General features: G+C 38.9%; 1 protein-coding gene and 1 long non-coding RNA gene across 3 annotated transcripts; both read right to left on the bottom strand.

Annotated features, from left to right (window-relative positions):
* Positions 1-7,396: 7,396 nt before the first annotated feature.
* On the bottom strand, positions 7,397-8,848 carry LOC311297390 (putative nuclease HARBI1; the record flags this gene model as incomplete). Its single annotated transcript, XM_084419635.1, has 6 exons — positions 8,751-8,848; positions 8,636-8,671; positions 7,982-8,536; positions 7,797-7,912; positions 7,589-7,700; positions 7,397-7,494 (listed from the first exon to the last, which is right to left on the bottom strand). Exons 3-6 carry the CDS (start codon positions 8,451-8,453, stop codon positions 7,397-7,399), a joined length of 798 nt encoding a protein of 265 aa, XP_084275761.1. The 5' UTR covers positions 8,454-8,536; positions 8,636-8,671; positions 8,751-8,848.
* Positions 8,849-8,864: 16 nt separating this feature from the next.
* On the bottom strand, positions 8,865-9,472 carry LOC311297529. 2 transcript variants are annotated; one of them, XR_014628821.1, is made up of 5 exons: positions 9,425-9,472; positions 9,273-9,334; positions 9,104-9,190; positions 8,975-9,016; positions 8,865-8,906 (listed from the first exon to the last, which is right to left on the bottom strand). It is a non-coding gene; the product is annotated as an uncharacterized lncRNA (long non-coding RNA). The 2 variants fall into 2 exon arrangements; XR_014628822.1 differs by having other exon boundaries at positions 8,881-9,016.
* Positions 9,473-11,152: the final 1,680 nt, after the last annotated feature.

Genomic DNA, 11,152 nt, shown 5'->3' with positions numbered 1-11,152 from the left:
ATATTTCTTAAATATATACATGCATGTGTGTGTATTGATATATACAAAATAATTATACACAGTACACACACATACTGTATATTATGTAAACACAAACTTTTATTTTGGATGCGATTAATCGCGATTAATCTTTTGACAGCCCTAAAAAATATATAAACATTCATCAACGCACGCATCAGTTATGGTAGATGGAAGCTCAAGCTTGCTTGCATGACGTGCGAGAAGCAATGAGGTTCATTCTCATGTGTCATGCAGCACGTTTGAGCTTAACAAAAACCAATGAGGTTCATTCTCATGTGTTACACAGCACGTTTGAGCATCTGCAAGAACCAATGATGTTAATTCTCGTGTTACGCAGTATGTTTGAGCTTCTGGAAGAACCAATGAGGTTGTTTCTCGTGTTACGCAGTACGTTTGAGCTTCAGCAAGAACCAATGAGGTTCATTCTCGTGTTACGCAGTACGTTTGAGCTTCTGCAAGTACCAATGAGGTTTATTCTCGTGTTACGCAGCAAGTTTGAGCTTCACAAGAACCAATGAGGTTCATTCTCATGTTACGCAGCATGTTTGAGCTTCTGCAAGAACCAATGCTGAACATTTTAGATATTTCCCTAATGAAGCACACCTGATTCAACTCATCAGCTCGTTAGTAAAGACTCCAAGATCTCAAATGTGTGTGTCAGATAAGAGAGACATCCAAAATGTTAAGTGTTGGGGGATACTCCTAGCCTGGAAATCCAGACCTAAATCTAAAAGATTAATGGTCTGGCGTCGACTAATGAAAATCGCCCAGCTCGAGGGGTGGCAACAAGCATGCATTTGAAAATCTCACTGCACGCAATTGGATAACACTACGACCAATCACAACAATAAACCCCATACGCTTAGCTACCAGCGGAGCTAACTGGTAGATTTAACTCTTACTGTATCCGGTCGGCAAAACAGCAAAAACGTCCTTCTTGCAAAGGAACGATTCGAGCGGCGTCTTCAGTTCCTGTTTTAGATAAAAAGCCAAGTCTAACTCGTTCATTGTAGCGGCCAAAGACGTTTCAAACAACTGGTGTTCATCCATAGCCATCTTGCAATGTTTACTAATGACTTCGACGTCACAGCGCTGTCGTCATCTGTTTAGCTCGCCTCTGGCCCGCCTATATCAGTTAACCCGATGTGATTGGTGCAGCTCAGATCGAGGGGCATATTTAATGAGCATCATTACTCGACACCAGAGTAACTCGCTGAGCAAATTCAACTTCGCGAGAACTCTGGATTACCAGGGTAGGATACTCCAGGACCAGGATTGGAAACCACTGCTTTACCACCTCTCCCACTCTGAGGGAGGAACCACTCAGCCACAGGGCATAGTCAACGTACTGTCTATCCCACTCCAGAAACACACCTTTAGAGTGCCATCTTCCCAGCATACCTGATTGCTGTACTTCAAAAACTCATCCACGTACTGTAGTCCTCCAGACAGAGCACAGCCATTATAGAGGGAGAGTAGTCCTCCGGGGGGATCCTTACTGCTGCTAGATCCATGTTTTGGGTCTGTTCTTCTGTCACAGCTAGTTCATACAAGGTGAAAAAGGAACTATTTGCAAGCAGTTTATTCAGAAAAAAGCAAAAACACTCTTAGAACACACTTAGAATGCACAGGAACCGAAAACCAAACCATATAACACAGTCAAGAAAAGAACCAAACAAGGGATCATAAAAAACTCAAGATAACGAAGAGTAAAACAAGGCATCAACTAATAGGTAAATGGTAACTTAGGACACATGGACTAAACACAGGAAAAGAAACCAAACACATACAAGGCATAAAAGAGCCAGTCTCTCCCTACACAGGCCACAAGATGACAAGGGCCGGAGTGTAACAACCAGCAGTATGAGAAACCAAATCAGGCTGGAAGGTGGAATGGGGGGGAATGAAAAGTTGCATGGGTGAATACTGAACAACTTTAGTAAGACAGTTTTTGTTTTGTTTTTTATAACCTTTTATAATTTAAGTTCTTTCATCTCTTGGAATTTCTGAAGAGAAAGAAAGGACGTTTTTTTCTTAAAATCACAGAGAATTAGAACAACACAGATTTTACATAAAATAGCTTTGAAGGTCCAAGCTTTAATGCCTTTAATTCTACTTTCTATTTGGTCAGAAAAATAACCAAAACTATCATATACATAAATGTATGTAATGCATCCAAGTGTATTTATTTGAAATATGGTATAATATAAAATACATATTTCAGTGAGGTTAGTATAAGAGTGTTCCAAGGAAAAGGAAATACATATACTGCAACAAACAGAATTTAGATATAAAATAAGAAATGTGAGCAGTTAGTGTCACTGAACTATCAATGAATTGATTTAAAACAAACATGCAAATAACCCAACTATAATGGTATAGTATATTCATCATCAACTAAGAACTAGTCCATATTTGACAATAACATGTTTCCTTTTGTATCAGATTCAAATTCCATTCTATAAATAAAGAAGATTCATACAGAATGAACATGTGCATAAGCATTTATGGAGGAGATGAGGGATGGTGAAGCAGTTGCCAAACGTGCAGATTTTTTTATTTTTAAACATATTTATGTTTTCATTACACAACTAAGCTGCCATACATTTGATGTATATCATGGACATAAAGTTGCTATACAAGTTTATTTAAATGCTGTGTATGGGTGCTTGTTATGTAAAGGTAACATTCATTTCTTGGAAAACTGTACACCATGCAACAATGTATTCTTCCTATTTTATTTTATTTTTTTTATCTGAACTGGAGTCTGTTTAACTAACAGACTGGAAGTTTTTGAGAGAGGAGAGAAGGGAGCAGAATTGGGAAAGGCCCTTTTGCTTTTTATATATTTTATTATTTTGCCATTGCCCCACACTCAAACCTTCAATTACATAGATAAACGTTGATCATCTAAACAATGAGTGAAACAAATGAGTGAACATTTCATAACATGTAAATTTAAAAATAAGTTTATATGCATTTGGCAGATTTGACAGACTTACATTGCATTCGAGGTATTTGTGTGCATTTATCAGTTAATGCACTCCTTGGTTAAATTCTCAAGGAGTGCATTAACTGATACTGTTTAATCAACACTGGTGGTAGAAATGTTCATTACTTAGACGTATTGATTTTATAGAAATTATGGATTTTATATTAGTTTGGTAATATAAGTACAATGTGATGACTTGAGCCGACATTTACCATACTGTACAATTTCCATTCAGCAACTCTAAGGGTGATTTGAAACGTGTCTTGTATTTGCTGCTACTGGAAGAATTTCTAAACTGAAATCAGATCAATTATTGAACTATCCAGTGGTCAATTTCTGATGCTTAATTTATGGATATTCCCCATGTTTGATGAAGATGTCTCAGAGTCTGCTGCTTATCAGTTCTTGAGCTTGTGTGAGGTGTTCCAGTCGCTTCTTTAGATCAGCTCTCCTGCGTCCTCGCTCTGAGTCTTCACTCAGCAGTCTGACCACATCTGCCCCGTTCCTCAATTCTAGCATCTGATGCCGCAATGTCTTAGCTGCATCCTTCAGCATGGGCACATAGTATGTAAGGCGTTGATAGACGATCCATGGAGATAGGACATGAATTACGATAGCATTCACTTGAAAAATAAATATATTTGAGCCACCTTTTGGGGTTGATTGGCCCTTTGGAGAACCTCTAGTGCCAATGCACTAACCCAATACATCTGACCTGGATGCACATATGGGCCTACTTGCTGATTCTTCAAAACAACAAGGGTTTTTCACATCAATGCCATATAGAAAATTATTTTTGGTTTCCCCAAGAACCTTTGCACCACAAAAAGCCTTTGTAAAATGAAAAGGTTTTATGGATGAAAGGTTCATAAATAATGCCAATGAATAACCTTTATTTAGAACCTTTATTTTAAGCCATTTTTAGGTCCCCTGAAATGTATAAACACTCTGTGACGATATGAAAACATAACTGTTTGTTTGGTTTCCCAACCAACACGATACAGCAACACTGACACAACCAGCATTTTGGGAAGTTGTGGTCGACCAGTGCCAGACGGGTTGGTTGTTTGCATTTTTGTTTGGAGACACAGAAAGAACACACTTAGCCTTTAACCCTTGATACCTTGGGTCTTTAGTGACCTGGGATGTCATTCACTATTATACCCTCCCCCTCATTAGGGCCCGAGCACCGATGGTGTGAGGACCCTCTTGGAATTGCTGAGTTTATTATTTCTTTTCTTTTTTTAAATTAGACATCAACATTCTAAGTATTCCTCAATCTATTCATTATAAACAATACAACAAGAAAAAAAAAACATTTATATAAAATAATGTATTTTTTATAATATATTTTTTGTAAAAGGTGTATAGCAGGGATAGGCAACTCCGGTCCTGGAGGGCCACTGTCCTGCAGAGTTTAGCTTCAGCCCTGATAAAAACTCATCTGCCTGTATCTATCTAGTAATCCTGAAAACACTGATTGCCTTGTTCAGGTGTGTTTAATTAGGGTTGGAGCTAAACTCTGCAGGACAGTGGCCCTCCAGGACCGGAGTTGCCTATCCCTGGTGTATAGTGTTGCTAGTGGCCTGGGGTATGCAATAGTGCAGTGGTTCTCAATTCCAGTCCTCGGGACCCGCTGCTCTGCACATTTTGTATGTCTCCCTTATTTAACACACCTGAACCAGATCATCAGCTCATTAGGAGAGACTCCATGAACTGAACTGAGTGTGTCAGATAAGAGAGACATACAAAATGTGCAGAGCAAGGGGTCCCGAGGACTGGAATTGAGAACCACTGCAATAGTGTAAGTATTTTACTATGCAACAAAAAAAGTGCAATTCACCTTTATTCCTCCAGGTGGCATCATCCGATAGACAATGATGATGTGATGTTTCACTTATAATTACCTTGGGCTAAAGAAAAGAATGGTTTTGCAATTGTGTTACCCACCACATAATAAAGAGCCAGTTTGTCTGGAACTAGATGTCTCGTATCTTTTGTAACAACTTGTCCTGAGTGAAGACCAGTTGCTCCATATTAATAAACTCTTTGATTATTTTCTCCACTTTGGCCTCTTGTTTTGACTGAATGTCATCAATCTTTTTCTGAGGAGTATAACACAATATATCAAATTTATTAATAATAATAATAATGCAAAAGTTTTACTTTTGGGGTACTAAACAAAAGACAAATTGCATACTCCCCTGAACTTATTTTGAACAATCACTGAAAATGAAATGTTTGTTTATATGAAAAAAAAAAAAAAAAAAATATATATATATATATATATATATATATATATATTATATTAAAACAAGTTTTTAAAAAATGTTTATTGCTAAAAAATGATTAACTATAAAATTTGAAAATACTAACCTCGTATATTGTGTTTCCATAGCTGGCTCTTGAAGGGCTGCCACATGGCCTTAATTCACAGAACTCACTGAACGTAAGCAATTCTCTGCCACAATGCATCTCATACTTATCTACCATTTCCTTCACTTTTGCATTGACTAAATTTGTAATAATAATGATAAAAGAAAGTCAGGTTTAAGGACCTTGTTAACATCTTATCTTCACTCACATTATACTTAAGTGACTCTTAGGTAGATGTCTCATTTCTTGAACACTGGACGTAGAAGTGCATGAAAGTGTTTATCTTTTGAATGTCCTTTTCAACTCAGTTGAACTAAATAAATTACCATAACACTATTTAAGGAAAGATAAGATTTAATTTGCTTTATTCACAGAATTCTTACCTCACTGAGAAAAGCTCCCATCTTTTCTTCTTCCAGAGGTGGATCTTGATTGTACTTTTTAAGCTCTTCTCACACACTGAGTAGCCTAGTATCAATCTGCTCAATTAAGTGTGGTAGCGATTTCTGTATCCATAAGAAAACATATTTGGATGAATATATTTATCATTTAGTTCAGTTTCTGTTCCCATTGTCATGATCACTTGTAGTTCAGTTCTCTTGATTATTTTGGTCCGGACCAATAAAAGAAAACAATACATCTAGTCCTGGGGCCTGTTGCACAAAACTAGGATAAGGGATTAAGCCAGGATATCTTGGTGATCCTGGCTCAATTGATCCGTAATCCGGTTGCACTAAAGCTGGATAGGGGGCAGGAGGATATGTTATGGTATAAATTACCATGGAGATTTATTCTGTGGAGCTAGCCTGCTCCAGACCAGGCTAAATTCCAGGATCTATTTAATCTCATCCCTAATGTCAGTCAGCAGTCACCACAAATGGAAACCAATAGTTATTTCACTGCTCACTATACATTGTTATCACATATAACTAGACCCACTGTCATTATTTAAACGTTTGTGATCATTAATTTCAATCATTTTGGATAAATAATGATTTTTAGATGATGTTGCTATCATTAGATAATTTACAGTTTCCCATAGACTATAAGGCTATATATAAAATGATAGAATATTAGGGCCACAGAGGGAAAAAAAGACAAGTCATAATATTGTAACCAGTTGTTTTAAAGGAGGACAGTTGTTAAAATGACAGATGTGAGGCATTTCGTGAAATTGTACTTCAGTATGGTTTCATAAACAAAGACATGCTGATGTGCCAGAATATTAAGTATCACATTGTCATAAGTATCAAAACTGTAAAAAGAATATGTAGCTTTTCTGCAGAAAGAACCAGCCTCATAAATGTATGACTTTATCCTTTTTCCTCAGTGTGGCCCTAGTACTCTGTCATATAAACAAATACACAAATACACATTCCATATGAATATAAAAACACAATGTGTAACATTATGTTCCTTTATTGAATAAGGACAAAACAAAGCAGGTAAACCATCAGCTCCTTTCGAAACTGAAGTCACAGTGACTCTACAAGATGGAAAGCACAGAATCAAAGCATATTATACAAAATGATACATACACATTCAAAGGTCTGTATATAACACACCCTGCATGTCTGCACACTAAAATAAATGCAGGACAAATCCATACACATCAACTGAACAGACAAATGAATGGATGCAGTAGCCTCCCTGCAGCCTTGTATTACACACAGTATACCGCACAAACATCATAAGAGGCCAAATTTCGTAAAAAAACGAACCCAAAAAAACCCAAATTCCTCTGCCACCGCAGGACATATTTAACCAAAATTGAAAGCACACATACTAACTAAAATAATTCAACACATATTGGTCCCTCAGCAGCCGACCACTGTCGTCATCAGGGAAGATTGCCGGATTGTCCCAGTCTCCTTCCTCAGGCAGGCCACATTGTGGAGGACAGCACAAGCCACAGTAATATCACATGCCCTAACAGGGCTGACCCTTAATTTGTGAAGGCAGTGAAAGCGTGCCTTCAGGAGGCCAAAGGTCATTTCAACTCTGGCCCTAGGCCTGCTGTGCTTCCTGGGGGTCTGTGAAAGGTGTCAGGAGAAAAGGCTGGCAGCCATACCCCCTGTCTCCCAGCAACACACCAGAGAATTCACCTGTCAACACAAAATCTCATCATTACTACCTCATAAACACAGTGATATTCTTGACACAGCCATGATGGTTATAAATAGGGGTTGTGTGGCTTACCTTGTGATAGGCACTGATAGATTTCAGAGGCCCGAAAGATTCTGGAGTCATGGACTGAGCCAGGCCATTTTGCCACAACACTGCTGATCACACAGTCAGCATTGCAGACCATCTGAAATCATAAGATGAGAAATATTACACCAATCAATGCACATCACTGGCAATGCAGAGTGTTCGTCAATGGACAATATCAAAAAGTTATGTTCACCTGAACATTAATGCTGTGAAAGGATTTCCTATTCACAAAATCGGCCTCATGGGCACCTGAGGGGGCTTTTATCCTTATGTGTGTGCAGTCCACTGCACCAATGACATTGGGGAAACCTGTCACACAAAGTAATGAGTATCCTACTATGTGTTAACAGTTGTCCTGTAATTTGTAGATCCTCTTACCTGCAATCCTATAGAACTCCTCTTTGATGTCACAGAGTCTTCTGTGGCCAGGGAAGGAGATGAAGACATCTGCTAATGCTTTGATAGCCAGACACACACTCCTTATTGTGCGGCAAATTGTGGCCTTGTTCAGCTGTTCTGCATCCCCCACTGAGTACAGGAAGGCTCCACTAGCAAAAAAGCGCAAGGCCACACAAACCATTTGCTCCACACTCAGTGCATGGCTCCGTGCAGTGCGGTGCTTAATCCTGGGACCCAGTAGTCTGCATAGATACCTGATGCCATCTGCAGAAAACCTGTATCTTTCATATAGATGGTCATCAGGGAAGGCCAGTGGGTCCAACCGGTCCCTGATGACCCTTTCTCGCCTGAAGGCTCTCCTCAGCACAAGTGCTTCTTCATCCACCACATCTCGCAAGAATGGGCATGCCATTGTCAGAGCAGAAAGGAACACACAATTTTGGGCCTTCATATAGGCTAGTGGCCACACCTGGTGCTGGGGGGGTGGGCAAAAGAGGCCGGTGCCTTATAACGATGACTTGGTTGTACTGATTGCTGGGAAAATAAAAAAAAACCTTAGAAAGATGCCACCGTCCTGTGTGCTCACAATAAGAGCTCATATGTCATGGCTCACTTGACTTTACGAGAATATACCTAATTTTTATTTTGAGCTGTGTCATCTTCTTGGAGCTGGGGGAGGAAAGAAAAATAATGATTAATACATTTGTGTTACAGTTAGCATACAGTGTACATTGAAGGCATATCTCACCTCCCTCTCAAGTTTTTTTTATTTCAAGGTCCAGTTTCCTAATTGTCCTCTTTTTTATTTCGGACTCCAGTGCAAGATTTTCCATCTTTTTCTTCTTGTACTGAATGTCTATGTCCGGAGGTGGTTGCCATACAACTTTCTGATAGCTTGTGAGCTCTGTGAACACAATACAATTAGCGCAGCTGGAATTTGGCAGGATGTGGTGTCCTTTTATTAATACGCACTATGTTGCCAGGCTGGTTTTCCCACTGTATAGCATCTGGGTCCTGTAAAAGAAATTAGATTTTTTGATTTTGATGAGGACTCCTCACCATTGTAGAGTAAATAGTCCTTTCACAGTCTTAACATGATACCTCATGCCTTCTGGAATCCAGAGAGATGGTCTCCTCCTCATCATCGTCTCCATCATGTGCTGTTGCTGCTGCACTGGGGCTTTCACCCTATCACATTTAATCGGATTCATATTGAAGCTAGTAGACAAGACATGCCAGGCCTACAGTATGCCTTTGATGGAGTACTCACTGGATCAGCATCGTCTGGTGCTTGTGCTGGTGGCTCTAACAGGAACACAGTGCTGCCAGACACTGCAAGGCAATAGGTAAACCAAAGTCAGACAGTCCAAATTGATTCAATATGAATGTGGTTGTATCCCATGTAGAGATGGAAGGACATACCTTGAATGAAGCGGGTGGCATCTTGGGAGGAACCTATGCTCGTCTCTTCCCCCCCAGGGATCCCCTCTAAGACGGGCCTGCCTTTATTTAGCTCCAAGGCCATGTCCTCTGCTGGGGTAAGGTCAGCCTTTGGTGACCCACCACCCGTGCCTTGTCTGTGGGTATTCTTTTTCACTGCTAAAACAGTACAGACAATGTGTGAGCAGGCACCTTCTGGGTACAATATATGCTTGTGCTTTGTTAAATATTAGTCAGGGACCATACCATTCTGCAGAATGTTCTTGTATTTGATTTTGACCTGCTGCCATGTCCGTTTTGGCCCGTTCATGTTTAATCTACATCTCACACACTCACACACAAGAACATTTAATGGAGTCACACTGCAAAAAATGACTTGGTATTTTTGTCTTGTTTTCAGTAAAAATATCAACAAAAAAAAATCTTAAATAAAGATGTATTTTCTTGATTTGCTAAATGACCTAGCAAAATAAGTATAGTTTAGACAAAAAATATAAACTTTAAGTAAATGTGTGCTTAAAACAAGCAAAAAAATAAAAAATCTGTCAATATAATAAGAAAAATTCTCTTGAAATAAGTTTACTTTTTCCATAAACACTTAATTTTAGAAAAGGTCTCTTGTTTCACTGGCAGATTTTGTTGCTTATTTTCCTAGGTAATTTTGCTCAAGAAAATATGTAAGATTTTTTTTAGATATTTTTTTTTTACTGAAAACAAGACAAAAATACTAAGTAAGAAATACATTTTTGCAGTGCAGTGAGCAACCGACCTTGGGTCCTTTGAAAGGCGCTATATAAATTAAAGTGATTATTATTATAGCTCATCTATGTATTCAATTCAATTTTATTTATATAGCACTTTTCACTTTCATTCTGTCAAAGCAGCTTTACATTAATAAAAGCAGGAGAAACACACAAAAAAAAAACGGTGGACAACATAAGAAGCAGAGTACAACGGCTAAGATTAAACCGTACTGAGCGTAGTAACGTTAAATAATAATGTAAGGCTTTAATAATAATTTATCATAGCTTTATACAGTGTGATGGAGTTACTTTACACAATTTCACTCATATCTGCAGTGCATTTCAATTAAAAATTTAACCGTTTCATAATTACAGTACAACTGCGTTTGTGGAGATGTGAATTAAATATTTGAATTGTAATTGTGATGTTTCAGCGGAGCGGTGAGTGTGTAATTGTGCACTACTTACGCATTCAGGCGGTCTGCAATACTTTGCCACGCTTTTCTCTTTCTCTTTTCTCTGTGTTTAGCCCTCAGTTTGTTTGAGTTCATTTGTCCTGTATTGTCTGTGTATTCACCTTATTTTTAACGGAAATACGGATGCAGCCAGTTGACGGTATTTTGTGCAAGACTTCCGGTCAGGCACTTCCGGTCACTGGCGCTGTCATTTATTAATATGTATTCGTGTCAAAATGACATACAAACATCTTTTCCTATTCTATTTGGCCTGGAAACGCTTCCAAAACGCTTGCGTGTCTCGTGAAAAATAGGCGTCTATTCTATTTCTAGCATGCACACGTTTTCCGCGCGGCTCGAGCTGCGCCTGAGACGCAGGCAGTGTGCAAGCTCTAACCTGTTAACATGGTAGCCGAAATAAAAACGGACCGCCACGCAACCAGTGTGTCGCCGGCCTGAGGAATCCCTTCGCCTGTGGTTAAAAGCTTTACATTTGAAGAAATGTACGCCAA

This window comes from Rutilus rutilus (genome assembly GCF_951802725.1).
Source record: "Rutilus rutilus genome assembly, chromosome: 9".
NCBI lineage: Eukaryota > Metazoa > Chordata > Actinopteri > Cypriniformes > Leuciscidae > Rutilus > Rutilus rutilus.
The sequence above is the reverse complement of the archived record's forward strand: the minus strand, read 5'-3'. Positions and strand labels throughout refer to the sequence as shown.